Source organism: Aspergillus sclerotioniger (assembly GCF_003184525.1).
Source record: "Aspergillus sclerotioniger CBS 115572 chromosome Unknown BO94scaffold_31, whole genome shotgun sequence".
NCBI classification, from domain to species: Eukaryota; Fungi; Ascomycota; class Eurotiomycetes; order Eurotiales; family Aspergillaceae; genus Aspergillus; species Aspergillus sclerotioniger.
The window spans coordinates 20,947-37,056 of NW_020291021.1; the positions used below are offsets into that span (position 1 = coordinate 20,947).

A 16,110-nucleotide genomic window follows, 5' to 3' on the forward strand; every position below is an offset into this window, starting at 1 on the left:
CACCCATTGGGATTGTTCTGTTCTTTCCCCTCTACTCTTCTCCATTCACCCATCTTGTCCCTTCAGGCCAGCTAGCTGAGCTACAATTCTCAGCCTGCCTGAACTTTTGCATACCTACATACCATTTACTCTTCTTGGTTATCTCCCAACTTGCTCCAGCAGAGGCAAATCCAGCTGTACGACGTGCGTTCAATAGCACCGCCATAGGACCATCCCTGAGCGCCATTTTTATCGTCCCCCGAGTCCGAGTATCGAATCCCCTTCAGCCTGTCCCTAGCACCAAGAAAATCGGTTGTCCAGCCATTGCACCTGCCATTTGACCCTAGCGACAACTGCGAATCGCGACGACAAGTAGATCGAACACCGCCCAGTCCCGGTTCCTGAGCCCATACAATCTCGCCCTCGCAGCCATGCCTTTCGGACTCAATCCTTTCCGCAAACATGACCACGACTTCCCTTCGGTTGTGGTCCCTCTCGCGGAAGCCCCTGCGCATATCAAACCGAACCCGGACTTAGAGAAAACCGACCGCCCTGATGAGAAGACTGACGATAAAAGCTTGGACAGGGCTCCCTCCTCGGAAGCCGGGGTCGGGCCTGTGCCAAACTACAGCAGCCTGACCATCGAGGCCCTTCGCGCCGAAGTCGAGTCGGATGTTGCGGCATCCGGCAAGGACACTGCGTATGACCGTATGTTCTGGTGTTCCCCATGCGACGATGCCATCCAGGATAATCCATCCCTAGAATCCTTTGGAACCCAAGATCTAACTGTGGAATCTCCATAGGCAAGGCCAAAGTCATTAATCGAGCGGTGCAGGATATTGGGATGGGCCGCTACCAGTGGGAACTTTTTGCTCTCTGTGGTTTTGGCTGGCTGGCAGACAAGTAAGCGAGTACCTTTGGTGGATGATGTTCTTTGGCTGACAACGGATTACTCTTAGTCTTTGGTTGCAGGTAAGACAGTGTTGCCTTTGGTGCAGACGTCAGGTTGTACGGACCAGGTACTAACTGCTGCAAGGGTGTCGCTTTGACACTGAGTCCCATTGCCCAAGAATTCGGTGTCTCCACCACTTGGGTCCGTTTCACGACATGTTCTTTGTTCTTGGGGCTTTGCATTGGCGCTTCATTCTGGGGGATCGCGTCTGATATCATTGGCCGTCGCCCGGCTTTCAACATGACCCTATTCATCTGTGGTGTGTTTGGTATTGCCGCCGGCGGTGCTCCAACCTGGATCGGGTGCGTTTCCTTGATATCATGTTGGTGGGATCATTTGCTGATATTTTGCGCAGAGCCTGTGCCCTGTACGCTTGCATGGGTCTAGGAGTGGGAGGTAACCTGCCAGTCGACGGAGCTCTGTTCCTGGAATTCCTGCCTTTCGCCTCGGGCAACCTCCTGACAATGCTGAGTGTCTGGTGGCCCGTTGGTCAACTGATTGCTAGGTTCGTTATTTCATTGATCCAAGCCCAGTCATCTGCTAACAAGTGATCAGTCTACTCGCTTGGGCGTTTATCCCCAATTATAGCTGCAGTAGTGGACTGCCTTCTTGCGGCGACGTTGCCAGCGGAGTGGCCTGCTGCACCAAGCAAAGCAACATGGGCTGGAGATACCTGGATTACACACTGGGTGCCTTGACCTTCGCCATGTTTGTCTGCCGATTCTTCCTCTTTCATCTGTATGAGTCGCCCAAGTACTTGCTCGCCCGCGGTCGCCAGGGCGAGGCCGTGGCTTCGGTCCACGGCATTGCCTACAAGAACAAGGCCAAGACATGGCTCACTGAGGATATCCTCAACGAAATCGGCGGGTATCCTGAGGAGGTGACAGAGCAGACTCTCAGTTTCGGCGAGATTGTCCAGCGGAACCTTTCCAAATTCTCCCTGGAGCGTATCGGGCCCCTCTTTGCCAACAAGAAACTTGGTTTCTCCAGTATGTCCCATCCCATCCTATCGGGATCCCCGATCCAGGCTAACCCGTCCTCTAGCTGTTCTCCTCTGGTTCTGCTGGGCCACCATTGGAATGGGCTATCCTCTCTTCAACGCCTTCCTTCCTCAGTATCTCGAGAATGCGGGCGGCTCCAGCTCCAGCTCCACATACGTTGCCTACCGAAACTACGCCATCACTTCGATCGTCGGTGTCCCGGGTTCGATTCTGGCTTGCTACACCGTAGAAATCAAGTACATCGGTCGTAAGGGCACCATGGTCATCTCTACTCTGATTACCGGGGTGCTCCTCTTCTGCTTCACAGCCTCGACCAACTCCAACGTCCAGCTGGTCTGCTCCTGCCTCGAGGCCTTCTTCCAAAACATCATGTACGGTGTCCTGTATGCCTATACCCCGGAGGTCTTCCCGGCCCCGAACCGCGGCACGGCCACGGGCATCGCCAGCTGCCTGAACCGCATTGCAGGTCTATGTGCGCCTCTCGTCGCCATCTACGGCGGCAGTGCCAACCCCGATGCACCCATCTACGCATCAGGTGGCCTCATTCTGGCCGCCTTCGTGGCCATGTGTCTGCTCCCCATCGAAACCCGGGGCAAGCAGACCCTGTAAATGATACACCGACACATACCTACTACCTTTCTTGATTATTGACCTTGATGCCTGTTTTGTTATGATGATGGGCTCCAGCAGCGCGCATTTGACGAATGCATGATACCAATGTCGCGAATGACTTGCATTGCACTGCACATACTACTACTTGGTGCGATACATGTTCTGATTAGTACCTATGGCCTGTATTTGTTGTATTCTTCCATGTTGATACTATTCACACAGCTTGATATTTACGTACGTCCTTATTGGATAGAAGCATATAAATGAAACCCAAAAATCACTTTCCCCTTTCTAGTATCACTCAGCTACTACTTACTACCCCGCCTCGCCTCTCCTTGCAAATACAAAACAACTAGTAACCCCCCCTTTCCTCCTTTCCGCCGTCCCATCCACCTCTCACCATGGATCTCATCTTATCAATCCAATGACTATGAATAATCAATTTAATCAGTTCGAACTCATATTGTATCTAATCAACCCAACCCAACCTCCCATCCGCACCGTCTACTAAATACAAAGTACCTACTAACAAATCCCTTTTCTTTTTGTATGATACTATGCTTCTTATGCTATGCTATATCATGTACGAGGGAGGATGATAATGTGGGGGGAATGCGTATGGTGGATGGAACTGCATAGGTGGGTGGGTACTAGGTACATAGATAGGTAGGTAGATAGGTAGGATTCGGAATGTGAAGGAGGGGAGGGGCGACTGAATCATACTTCAAGGAAGGAAGGAAGGGAGGGAGGTATTGATTGGAAACACCGACATGGGGTGAATGCTACTACTCCACTAGTAGTAGTAGTAGATAGATAATAGGTACGGTATTGTAGGTTGACTTACGGAAAGGTAGAGAGCTGTATGATTCATAAAAAGGAGAAAGAATAATGCAATGTAAAACAGGTAATCATTCATTACTCTACATATAGCATAGCATAGCATACATGATTATCTGTCCACTTCTAGGACAGATCCAGGTCGCTTTTTACGAATACATACGCCGGAACTACCGCGAGCAAGAAGCAGCTGAAGAAAGATCAATGGTTATTCCACCACGCGCGAAGAACCCATGCCCCGAACGTGCTCCTTTGCAAGTTTATGTATGTGCATAAGCAACAGCATGTAAATGTATAACCCACAACGAAATGGCACGCGGTAATAGTATTCATGGAACAAACAACCAGCGGAAATGGAGACGCAATAGGAAAAGAGAAAAAATGACCATACCATATGCTCTGCCCAAACCCGAATCCAGCGTAAACATGACAGAAAAGAATACCAGCCGGGAGAGGAAAAGAAAACACCCAGAACAAATGCGACCGATCGAGTTCGTATGTAGCCACCCAGGAATCATGTCCAGCGATCGATGAAAGGGAATGAGAAAGAAGAGAAGAAAGTCATCAGATCAAGAAACTCATAAGCAAGGGGAGTTCGTAGCCTGTGGCTCTCGATTCGTCAAATAGCGTGATCTTGGAAGAGATGGAGGGAAGGGTATCATGCGATTCTTAGGCAACCGACTGCCCCTGCTGTCGTCGCCCTCTCTTTTCTAATAGTGTGGCGTTGTCCAAGCTCAGCTCAAAGGGCTCCCGCGCACCGCGGGCGATGCTCTGCTTTGCAGCGGCAGCCACTTTGGCGCTGTGCTGGCCATATCCTTGCTGCTGTCGGGGCTGGTGGGCTTGGCGCGCTTGCGCGGCGTGGCTGGGCGCCCCCAGGTTCGTCGATCTAAGTTTCGCTTCCATCGCAGCAACGTCGCCTGCTGGCTGGGAGGCTTTGGGAATCTTGGCGGGAGGGAATTCTTCCCGAGGGAGGGGTTGGTAGGTGATCTCTTCGGGTTCATCGTAGTCTTCGTTCAACGGATTCAGCGCCGACTGGAACGCCGTGGAGGGGTTTGCACCCCGGTATCCCTGACGGAAGTTCTTGCGTCGCTTGCCTTCTTCTTCCTGTCGGTGGACGGCGTAGCCGACGTCGAATACTTCGCGTAGGTTGATGGCACCCGGCGAACGGAAGTCCATCGGGCGCTCCAAGCCAGCAGAGGGCTGGTCCATGAGACGGGCGCTGGCCGGAGCATAAGGCGCTTGGTCGGCCGCGATGGCATCCAGATGTTGCACCTTGCGGGTGGCCAATGGCGTCGCCAGAGGGGGCGCGTCTGCCGCCGCCTCCGTGGCTTCGTCGGTCTGGCGGATCCACGGATGCGCCAGGAATTGCTTGATGGTGTACCGTTTGTCGGGGTCGACCGTCAACAGATGGGAGATCAAGTCCTGCGCGGACTTGGAGATATCGTCCCACCATGGCGACAGAAATGTGTACTGGCCGCGCGCGACCTTCTCGGTGAGCACCTGAATGCTCTCATCATAGAAGGGTGGAAATCCACAGAGCAGGGTATAGAGAACGCATCCCAGGGCCCACATGTCGACGCTCTTCGAGTATCGCTCGTCTTTGACAATCTCGGGAGCGGTGTATCCGACCGTTCCACAGGGAGTCATGGTTTGACTATCCCAGATGACCTTGGACAGGCCAAAATCGGCAATCTTGATCACACCGATCCCACCAGCCCCCTTTCCGGGGATAAACTCGCCTTCGTCGACCTTGTCTTCATCGCCCGGCTGACGGGGTTGGGGGTTTTTGCTTGGGATGAATTCGGTGGGATAAAAGAGGAGATTCTCGGGTTTGATATCTCTGTCGCAGAAGTTAGTGGGTCACAGAGCCAACAGGAGCACATAGGTGATCTATTCCTACCGATGAACAACGCCGGATGTTTCGTGAAGATATTCGATTGCCTTGGCCACTTGGAGGATGACGTGGCGACTGAGATCTTCGCTGAAGTAGGTTAATCTCACAATCTGGTGGAACAACTCGCCGCCGGGGCAGAGTTCTAGCACGATGTAGTAATATTGACGCGACTCGGAGAACTGAACCAACTTGACGATATTCGGATGATCCAGCTGTCGCATAATCTGCACTTCCTTCAGGATGTTGGCGCGCTGTGACCCGAGTTAGTGATTAGCTCAGGGAACATTTCTGGAGTCACTTATGGCAGGGACACAAAAAATGAAACATTGAAGGACAGAACATCATGCGTAGGGTTGGGCGGGTGACTGGAATCATCCCAGAGGGTTGCGCACCTCTGTAGCTTTGGGTTTCTTTTTTAACCCGGGATGTAGATGGGCGGAAGACTATTAACAAAGATTGGCGGGTTGCTCAGGGCAAGTAGACGGCAAAACCAAGCTAACAAACATAGCGGGCGACATGAAGGACCAGAATGCAATGCAAAAACGATCACCGAACATAGGAAACACTTATCGCAATCCTACCTGGTTACTGTTCATCTCAAACTTCCGGACCACTTTGATGGCCACTTCGCCGTACTCGCCCGTGCTGTCTCTGGCGCGATAGACGTTACTGAAGGCGCCATCGCCCATCTTCTCGACGAGGGTATAACGTTCGAGTCCAGGGTATCGGGGCATTTTGTTTCGGCTGCTCTTTTCCTCTGCGATGATCTGCTCGATTTCGGCCTCTCGCACACGACGGTTCGGTTCGGGATTCTTCTGGGACGGTTGTACCTGACCGTTGCCCAATCTGCTGTCAATGGCATCCAGGTTCCCAGCCGCTGGGGGGTAGGAACCCTGGGGTTGACGCTGTTGTTCGGCATGGATGGGAGAGACATTGGTGGTGGGCTCGGCATGCGGCGTCACCAGCCGGGCCTGTTTGCCATGACGTATGAAATTCTTGAGACTTTGTATGGTACTCATGGTGCTGAGTAAGGGGGGTGAGAGGGGGGGTGGGGGAATGAGAAAGGAAAAGGAAAAAGAAATGGAAGGAAAGGGAGACTAGGGTAGTAGGTAGGTAGTAAGGTAGTAGAAGGGGGGTCACAAGCAGGCAAGGTAGGACGAGGAAGAAGAAATGAAAGGAAGATGATGAAATCCGATTGGGAATCAACGGGGGGGGATGGGCTGTCCAGCGACAGACTCTCTTCTCTCGGTTGGCTGGAATTATCTGGTCTTTTTTGGACCTTTCTCTTTTTTCCTTTTTCTCTCTTTTTTCCCTTTTTCCTGTCTTTTTTTTTCGCGCTGGTTCCTTTTTGGCTTTAATTTGTGTCTAAATTAGCTGCTGGGTGCTTTACCCCGCCAAGGCCTAAACTGTAATGTTCGTTAGTGGCAGCAGGAAAAATCAAAGTAAAATTAAAAATAAGAGAAAAAGGGCCGATGGCAGCAGGCCGGGCGATGACGTTTCGGGAAAGAGATCGATCGGGAATGGAATTGGACTTGGGATTGGGATTCTTGGGATTGGGATTGGGAGTGGGAGGGAGGCAGGGCCGACAAAGGGAGAAAAAAAAGGGGGGGCAGGCAAAATGAGCAGCATTACCTGGAGGTGAGATCACTGCAGAGATTACTCCGTACAGTGATGGGATTGAATCCGTTCAGTCGTCGTGGTTGGGAAAATTAAATTAAATTCCCTTGTCCCTTCAGCTGGGCACTGGTGATGGAGTCTGAGAGAAGCGCGGATGGTGGGGAAAAGCTGGCCGATGGGCAGATCGATGGGTATGGGCAGGTGGACTGCAGCTTGAGGGATCACTCGCACAGAAAGACGATGAAGATAACAACGACGACGAAGACGACGACCAGGCTATAAAATTGCTCAGCAGAACGTGGTGCTGACTGGCGATTCAGAAGATAAGAATGAGCGGAATGGAGCGTCATCAGCAAGCAGCGCGGAGAGCAGCCGGCCTGAAAGGACTACTCAAAGAGTCAAGGGAATTCTGAAGCTGAAGCCATGGATGACGTCGAGGCTCTCTTCTTACGGCTTAGTGCCTCGGGCACGGGCAGCCAGCCAATGAGCTAGTCCGTCTGTGGCTGCTGAGTCAGCCGCCCTCTGGCGTTGGCATCATGCTTCCTTCATCATGTTCTTCTCCCCTCAATCAATCTTCTTCTTGTGCTCCTCTTCACCCTCTCTCTGGCTGGCACTGCAGCAATTCCTGGGCCGATGGCGGCGTCATTTTTCGTCATGGGCTTTCTGTCCCCGCATGTGCTGATATTAGATTAGATTAGAATAAAGCGAGGCACTTTGGGCGTCCAGATTTCCCCCCCCTCCCAGATCTTGGTCCGATCCTCCACTCTGGAACCATCATCATCAATCAGTCCTCACGCCGCTTGTCATGGCATCATGTCCGGAATCCTCATTTTTATGGTCTGTCCGTCCTCTGCCTTCAGTGGCTGCTTGGCTTCCTGCTTTCCCCAGACAGTCGGATGCGAGCAAGCGCCGGCAATACAATCGCAGATCCGTTGCTGGTGGATTACCGGTCTGGGGGATGGTTCAGCTGGTCGACCATGGGTGGACACGCCACTCCCGAGATGCTGCCAACGGGGCTGGGATACTCATGTCATCGATGATGCAATAATCCGAGATCAACGCATGTCAGGAACCTACAACCACCACAACCACCACTAGATACCACCACCAGATACCACCACCAAGTCTGAAACTCCCGCCGGGAAGATATACTTAAAGACTGAAGTAGACCCGGTCACACTGGCACTCCGAGGCATCTCCGGAAATGGCTGTACTGTATTCCTTTTGCCAGGTTACTCCGGCCTATAAGTTGTCGTAGTATTACACTAAACTGGCTAGTGTGGGCGCTATGGACCGTAGAGACGAGAGAGAGCAAATCCTGGCCATCCCGTGATGCTGCAGGTCGAATCACTGGACGGGCGCCTCCCCTCACCATCTCCGATCATCTTCATATTATCACCACCTTTACCATCCCCATCATCGTCATCACCACCCCCATCTTTTCTTCATCCCCTGGTTCTCTTCCTCCAGGCGATCAATTCGCCCGCCCAGCCATATTCTAGCGGCTGCATCCTCCATGTAGGCCGCCAAGTTGCCCCACGACCTTATCGCCGCCATTCTCCGGTTTGACTGGTGCGAAACTCGGAATCCACTGCGCACTGGGATCCGCAACGTGGAATGTCCCTGCGACTCGTCTGTCTTGCCTGTCTTGCCTGTCTTGCCTCGCCGTCGCGCTTCTCGGGTCTTTTCGTGCCAACAGGATCTCGTCCGGCGTGTCACGCCTTGCCTGGCCCCAATTCGGACTGCAGACGCTATTTTCGGCGCGTTGGTGCCCCTGGAGGAGCGTTGCTGCTGGTCGGTCTCCTTGCCTTGGCCTCCCTTGCTGGCCGTCGCCCTTTGCTTTTTCCTCCCAGCCTGGATGCCAACAAACTTTTGAGGCACGACCAAAAAGAGAAAGTCCCGTATGAAAGAAGGGGAAAAAAAAGAAAGATAACCGTTATCCAACGGCCGTTCTCTCGAGGTCTTCTTACCCCGTTCGTGGCGATTGTAGTCACTTTGGACTCGACCACGAATCGCCTCAAAAGCTCCCTGGATAGCTAGCATGCGACGTCGTCAGCGACTGTCTGGGACCAATCTCGTTTGAAACAGCTCAGGTGTCATGCTTTTCCCTCCAATCCCCCACTGCGACCGCCTGTGACCAAGCTCCCTGGGTGCGCCAATTGGGCATACCGTATCGTTGGGCCATCTCACCATGCCTGGCCTGGAAATCGTGAACACGTCTCTCGCCTCACCAGCGCATCTGGACCCGCCCCAGTGGAGGGCCCACAAGTCTCTACGTCGCAGGCCAAATGTCCTCTGGTGCCCACCAGTCATCGACACCACGCCTGGAGGTCGACATGGCCGCCCTTCAAATGGCGCCTCTTCGGCAGCGACTCCCGTCCGTCCTCTAACGCCTCCGGGGGTCGCTTCAAGCGAAGATCTCAGCAGCAGCAGCACCGGCACCATCACCCCCAAGCCCTCACACCCACCCACCCCCGAATCCACGCCCCCGCGCCTCGCCGTCCCGGTCTCTCGTCCGGGACTGTCGCACTTTGCTTTGTCGTCCTCCTCCTCCTCGCGCGCCGAATCGTTTCAGACGGCCTATGAAATGATCTCGGACGCCGAAACTGAGACTCCTCACCGTTCTCCTCCATCATTGCCGACTCGACAGAAATCATTGCGAACGGACGGACCTTTGGAGTATGGTGACAGGAGTGGGGAAAGCACGCCAGTTCCCGACCCTCGTACTAATCGTCTACCTACCTCTATGATGGAACCCCCGGTGCACCGAAGGATGGAAGTTGACGCGGATCGAAAAGTATCGCCTCCGCGCCGACAAAAGTCGACCCGGGACGGTGCGCCTCGCATCATGCGTATCGCAGACCCATCGGAGCAGCGCTACGATATCAACGGAATTGATGCGCAGAGTGTACGCTCGAGCCTGCGGGAGCCTATCCGGGACCCCCAGGAACCAGTTGGGGGCTTGTCGATTGAGCAGTTCCGCGAAGAAATCGGCTGGCCGCGCCCGGAGGATCGGCCTCTTGCTACTGAGCAGGACGATACACGTCGGCTGTCAGACGTGTCCACGTCTACAGTCGAGGTGATGATTATCGACAGCCTACAGTCCACCCAAAGATCCCTGCGCCACACCGATAAGAGGGGCTCGCTACGTTCTGCTCCCTCTCCACATCCCAAGTCCGACCATCTATCGCTCGCCTCCACCGAGTCGCAACATCGTCTGGTCCACAAGGCTGGCCGGATCACCGAGAGCGACCGCAAGAGCATCGCCTCGGAGATCTCATTCTCCGGAACCTCGAGCCTGAACGTGCCGCCACAGAACGTGGATGTGGTTCCGGTGGTTGTGATCCCGGAGCGGCGCTCCTCTCTCAAGTCGACGTCGACCAGCAGAGAGACCTCGCAAAGTCGCTCGCGGCACTCGAGTCGACGAGGCCCGTCCGCGTCGCGAAGCCGGCCTGGCTCGCGCGAGCCCGCGCATCGGAAGCGGCCGTCCGACACGAATGTTAGCATCGGGAAAGGCGCCGAGCCTCGTGGCCGCCACTCTGGCCGGCCGACGATCCCCCCACGTGGCTCCTCGCTCTCTGCCCCGACCAGCCGGAACAATTCACGGACTACCTCTCTGACCTCGGAAAGCCTGCGGGATCATGCCTTGGCGACGGAGCAGCCTGGCACCCAGGACCGCGCCCCCGAGCCGCCTTTGCATCGGCCGGAAACTCTCGCTCGGGAGGACCTCCATGATGCGGCAGAAGAATCCAAGACCCAATCCATCATCATTGGAGTAGAGGACATGTCACACCTACGCCCACCCTCGATGCCATACACGCAGATCTCGATTCCGTCGTCCTCTCCCGGCCTGATCGAAGTCAGCGAGGCGAGAACGGTGATCTTCTTCCCCCACAACAATGAATCGCTGCTCCTCGTCGATCCCCAAGGGCAGTCTGCACTTCACGGGCAAGCACCCGGGGTGGATTACCCGGAGCTGCGCCAGCCACGGATCGACGACTCACCCACCCTCCGATACGAGATGACTTCGCCGCTCAAGAACCCACGCCAGCCACCCAAACCACCCGTCTGCCAAGTTGTGCCACCAACCCCCGTCCAAGACAACGACCGTCCGCAGGGCAAAACAAACTCCCCAACCGAGCCAAGTAAACGCCCGGGCCGTCGGTTCGGCCCGGGTCGACGTCCTTGGATGGGACGTTCTCGATCCGACTCTTTCAACTCCTTCGTCCGATCCCTCTCACTGACCTCCGTGAAGAACCGCAAAGCCGGCAAAGACGTCGACGGACGACTACAATCGTTCTGGAGACCCCGTCGCTTCTGGGATGACTCCGAAGCCGAGGACTCCCCGCGCTCTCCCGCCCAGAACCCAGAAGCAGAAGCAGAAGCCGACCTAGTCATCAAGAACTCACTCGGCATGCCCCAGCAGCGCGTCGTATTCGAAGGCCCTTCCCTCCGCAGCCCCGACACCCGCCGCCGCCTCTTCTTCGACCACGCCGCCCGTCCGCAACCCAACCGCAACACCCTAGTAGGAAACAGCCAAGTATTCACCCCGGAAGCCTTCTGCTCACAGACCTCACTCCACCACCCGCGATTCCGATCCCTGTCATGGTGGAGACTTCGCTTCCGACCCGGAGGAAAGATCCGGAACCTCCGCAAACGCGTCCGACGAACATGGCAACGCCACGCCGAACACCGCCGCGAAGCAAAGCGCGAGAAACTGAAACAAAGTATCGGCGGTGCGGTGCTGGTGGAATCAAGCACCCAGTTGAAAATCACAGAATGATTATGATATGATATGATATGATTAGAATGTGTTTTTTTGGAATTCCGGACTCGGACACGGAGTATGGGCCATATGTTATATGCAGCTATGATTTGATATGATACTATGATACGATTACAAGCGTGAGCGTGGGCGTCACTCATGAATATGATATGATATGATATGACTGATGATTTTATTCTTTTGTTCTTGTTTGTAACTTTTCGAGCTTGTTCTGTTGATTGATTATCTCTGTTTTCTGAATCGGTTCCAGTCCAATACAGACCAGGCTTAATTGATGATTAATGAAGAAGGATAGACACCACGGTGCATGGATATCATTACATGAATCATTTCTTCATTGAGCAGATCTTTCTATTTTTTTTGGGCAGCGAAATGTATTCGTCCTGTTTTATGAGTACATAGAGATAGGGGGGAAGTGCGTTTATTTGCATCAGTTATAGCTACGTGTCTGACCCAGCAGTTTCAATATAGATAAGCAGAGCAAGCGTATAACACTTACAATCACGACATAGTAGTATACAAAGTATAGACAGTCTATTGCGTTGGTATCATGCACATAGCCAACGGACGGTAGGTATATCACCGACTGACACAAAAGTCCAACCCAAACACAAAACAACTCCTCGCTCCAGTCCGTTCCAAGCTGGATCGGACATCCCGCGCTGGTATATTACATCAATCAGGTCATCAAATAAAACGCCATGTCAGTCGTGGAACAGCAAATAAGCTTATGCGATGCCTTGGGACTCCATCCCGGATATCGTAGAGTAGGAATATGGCAGATCAACCAGCCCGTCTAGAAGCCAGTTCAGCGGATCAAACACTTCGTAGTTCGGCTCCAGGAACCCGCTGGGCAACGCGCCCACCCCGCCTGACGGCGGCACTGCCATGTTGGCCGGTGCAAGCATCGGAGCCGGCGCCAGGCTGGGGTCCGCCCCGGCGACCCCCGGGGTTGCAGTCGACGTGCGGGTTGGCACGACAGAAGACGAATTGGAAGAATCGGCGTTCGAGTCTGGGTTGGTTGGATTTTTGAGATATGCTGCCACCTATTAGCCTCGATACATAGACATCTTCCTCGCATATGGCATACCTTCAATGTTACGGCCCTTGGTCCGCGCGTCTTCCCGCCACCGCCACACCGAGTCAAAGAGAAGCGACATGCTCATCCGACAGCGAACCTTTAGCATCAGCGAGTCATCCACCTCCCCGCCGTCAGCCGTGAGTTTTGGCGTGGGCACGTTATTCAGTCGCCACATCTGCGCTACTACCTCCGCCAGTCGTTCGGGGAGGTCGTTGCTGGAGACGGACACGCCCCGGATGGCCCAGATCGTCCGATTGAAGAGGTTCTTGGCGTAATCCATGTCGATGTGGGCGGCGAAGAAGCTCTTGCAGAGCTTCAACAGGGTGCATCCGCCCGCGACCATCATCTGGTACACGTAGTATGGGGTGTAGGGCAGCACGGGGCCGACCTCCGTTTCCAGATTCATCGCGGCTTCCAGGAATGACGTGGTCGCAACGTAGAGGGAGAGAAGACGCTCACGATAATCCTTGGCGGTCGTGTCATCGAAGAACGCCGACAGATGGAGGTGAAGATTAGATGCGCGCAGATAAAGATTAGTTATACCTACACCAGGTTAGACCATCTCTCGCAAGGGAGCACAGGAAACATACAGTCGTTTTGCGCCTTCAACTGGTTCTCCAGTTCGTCAAAATCCCGCGAGAGAAACGAGATTAATGTTGACCTCTCTTGATCGCTGCACAATCCGACAGGGTCCCGCCGGTTGGTGTATAATGACTTGGTGACCTTGTCGCAGAACTTTTCAATCTCCAGCCGGGGCCGGATGTCGTGCGGCAATCTGAAGTTGGGGTCCATCGACTCGTTGGAAGACAGGGTCCAGTCGTACACGGTGGACGGAGGCTGGCCGTAGCCCGTAGCAACTCTGCATCGCAATCAGTAAAGCCCGGCCGCCGAAATAGACATAACATACCGTTGTGCGACGATGTTGCTGACGGCCCACGTGCGCACTTTGTCGCGGAGCTCCTCTTCAATCAGCTCCACGCGGAATTTGCTGAAATCCTGCGTGTGGGACGGACGGTGTAGACCCAGCTGCATAGCGACTTGGATCATCATACCACAGAGCATAAAGGTTGGGTCGGTGGACGTGCTGCTTGTAGGAAAGGGCCATGTACAGAGCAAGCAGAGCGCCTTCACGACGTGGTAGCTTTGTGGAATGTCCGCCAGCGTACTCCACACCAGTCGCGAAACCGGGCCAGAAAGGGAATTGAGAAGATGGGTGTCGCCTTGGAAGCGCCGCGCGCCCACACTAATGATGGTCCAGAACAGCAGGGGCGAGGCGTTGTAGTATTCATCGGGGGTCTGCTCTCGATCAAGGAATGGTAGAAAAGGGTGATAAAAGGTAAAGAATCTAACCAGGTTAGAAGCTCGTCCAGGACAATGCCGTCCGGGGCCTTACAAGTTGAATAGCTCTGTCACCCTTTCGGGAACGACAGCGACATCTTCGATGCGCTTGAAATGATGGTTGCCGTTTCTCATGTAATTCGTACCGTCAAAGCCCGAGCGCAAATCCAGAAGCGACGCAACCGCTTCATGGGATCCCATATACTGGTCAGTCGACATGGCCGACGGCGTATGGTAGACTCCTGAGCCGACCTGGCTGGCCGTCTCTTGCTTGGGCGTCTGGGCCGGGGGAAGAGACGGTGGCTGTGGCTGGGACATGGACCCAGGAGTACTGGCCTGCACGGTTGCAATCTGCTTCCGCAATTCGATGATCTCCCGTTCCATTTCGGCGTTGCGACTGCGCTTTCCGACCCGTTTGAAGTTGGATTCGATTTTACAATCGAGCTTCAGGCGACGACATCGGGAGCAATCTGTCCACGGGTCTTGAATTACATCGCACCGGAGCTGCAGGAAGGATACAGTAAGCCCAATTGCAAATGAAAGAGCCGATCGGATAGGCGCCAGAACTAAGTGGCGAGCTCACCTTTTGCTGGCGACATTCATTGCAGGCGCGCTTCACAGGCTGTCTCTTCTTCTCCTCGTGATTCTCCTGCCCCTCGACATCATCAATACTACCCGGAGAACTGTCCAACCCGGCCATGGCGGTGGTGCGCTTCCTGGCTGGACCGACGCCATCGGACCCGACAGCCGGGGAGACAGATGGATGGCCGGCACCTCCCATTACGGGACTGGGGGCAGCCGAAGCATTCTCTCCTGCGTTTGGCTCCAGGATGGTACCCTGCAGACCCCTGCCTCCGATTCCGCTGGGCGATCCTTCGGAGGAATCCAGGCTGGTAGAAGGGGAGGCAGAAAAAAAGAAAGAATCGGTCTGACGGATGGCTGGGCAACGAGCCTTGCCCACGCGAGAAATTCGGAGAGGGGATGTCTCGGACTGTCAGGGAGGCGTTGGACGAACTACCGGGTGCACTGTGCAGATCCTCAAATCCCAATGGGGGGTTGGATTGGTAGTTGGCAGTTGGCAGTTGGCAGTTGGCACAAACAAGCGAGCGAGTGATCCAGACCCTCTCAGAGATGGGGATGAATGACCGCGGGGGAACGGCTGCTGCGAGGGAGAAGCTGTCCGATCTCGCTCTCACGTGGTCTCGCCCGAAAAAAAAAAGGCACGTGAGGATAGCTAGCGGTGGCACGAGCGGCCCTTAGTCAGCACGGGCCATCGCCCCACTGGTCCCTTATCTCCATTCCATTAGGTAACTCTACCTAAACGACACAACATATACAATACCTACTATGTACATAGGAGGTACTCTGAACTCCGCATGGAAAGAGGTGCATCACTTACATCAATTTCATCATGATCTACCTATAACTACAGTGGAATATGCATCATAACAAATACCCTCGTCATTGGGTTTTGATTGGTCCACCCGTCATTATCACCACGCCTGTCCGATTGTAGCCGGCCCGGGAGCTCGGACGCCCGACGGATCAGGAACAAAACAAAACAAAACACTGGGATTGATTGTCAAAGACGATTTCCCTCCGTTGTGGTTGGCTGATTACGCGACACCGATATTTGCTTTGTTACCGGACGGCCATACGGGAAATAATCATAAGCACGGAATGGCATGCTTGTGCGTGATGCTTACCCTAGGTAGATACCTACTACGGAGGCCTTTCTACCCACATTTTCACCCTAGTGCTTACTACTATAATCCCGAACTCCGTGTTCATCCAACAAGTAGAATCTCACGGTTAGAAGAAGGAAACTATTCCAGGAAATAACATAGACAATCAATAAGATTGCAGAGAAATCATCCTGACCTGACATACCGATCAGTTTCGGCAAAAACCACAAACTATACAATATCCGACAACTCTAGGAACACACAGATTGGAACTCGCATATATCCAAACAGGGTCTCCATCCTCGTGACAGCTGCTTCAATGAAGTTT

General features: G+C 54.0%; 5 protein-coding genes across 5 annotated transcripts; 2 read left to right on the top strand and 3 right to left on the bottom strand.

Annotated features, from left to right (window-relative positions):
- The first annotated feature begins 161 nt into the window (after positions 1-161).
- On the top strand, positions 162-2,832 carry BO94DRAFT_232231 (putative sugar transporter). Its single transcript, XM_025606306.1, has 7 exons — positions 162-687; positions 783-882; positions 939-951; positions 1,016-1,233; positions 1,287-1,436; positions 1,487-1,920; positions 1,976-2,832. The coding sequence occupies exons 1-7, from the start codon at positions 411-413 to the stop codon at positions 2,539-2,541; spliced, it is 1,758 nt and encodes a 585-aa protein (XP_025463503.1). The 5' UTR covers positions 162-410; the 3' UTR covers positions 2,542-2,832.
- Positions 2,833-3,982: 1,150 nt separating this feature from the next.
- BO94DRAFT_232280 (serine/threonine-protein kinase) lies at positions 3,983-6,392 on the bottom strand. The gene is made up of 4 exons (XM_025606307.1): positions 5,857-6,392; positions 5,668-5,718; positions 5,282-5,526; positions 3,983-5,221 (listed from the first exon to the last, which is right to left on the bottom strand). Exons 1-4 carry the CDS (start codon positions 6,292-6,294, stop codon positions 4,051-4,053), a joined length of 1,905 nt encoding a protein of 634 aa, XP_025463504.1. The 5' UTR covers positions 6,295-6,392; the 3' UTR covers positions 3,983-4,050.
- Positions 6,393-6,522: 130 nt separating this feature from the next.
- Positions 6,523-6,941, bottom strand: BO94DRAFT_538793 (uncharacterized protein). Its single transcript, XM_025612560.1, has one exon. It carries the CDS (start codon positions 6,902-6,904, stop codon positions 6,713-6,715), a length of 192 nt encoding a protein of 63 aa, XP_025463505.1. The 5' UTR covers positions 6,905-6,941; the 3' UTR covers positions 6,523-6,712.
- A 1,734-nt stretch (positions 6,942-8,675) lies between these two features.
- On the top strand, positions 8,676-12,120 carry BO94DRAFT_232352 (uncharacterized protein). Its single transcript, XM_025606308.1, has one exon. The coding sequence runs from the start codon at positions 9,084-9,086 to the stop codon at positions 11,673-11,675; it is 2,592 nt and encodes an 863-aa protein (XP_025463506.1). The 5' UTR covers positions 8,676-9,083; the 3' UTR covers positions 11,676-12,120.
- Positions 12,121-12,128: 8 nt separating this feature from the next.
- BO94DRAFT_538795 (putative C6 transcription factor (Leu3)) lies at positions 12,129-15,251 on the bottom strand. The gene is made up of 6 exons (XM_025612561.1): positions 14,681-15,251; positions 14,153-14,601; positions 13,667-14,104; positions 13,350-13,618; positions 12,769-13,302; positions 12,129-12,717 (listed from the first exon to the last, which is right to left on the bottom strand). The coding sequence occupies exons 1-6, from the start codon at positions 14,876-14,878 to the stop codon at positions 12,407-12,409; spliced, it is 2,199 nt and encodes a 732-aa protein (XP_025463507.1). The 5' UTR covers positions 14,879-15,251; the 3' UTR covers positions 12,129-12,406.
- Between the last annotated feature and the right edge of the window lie 859 nt (positions 15,252-16,110).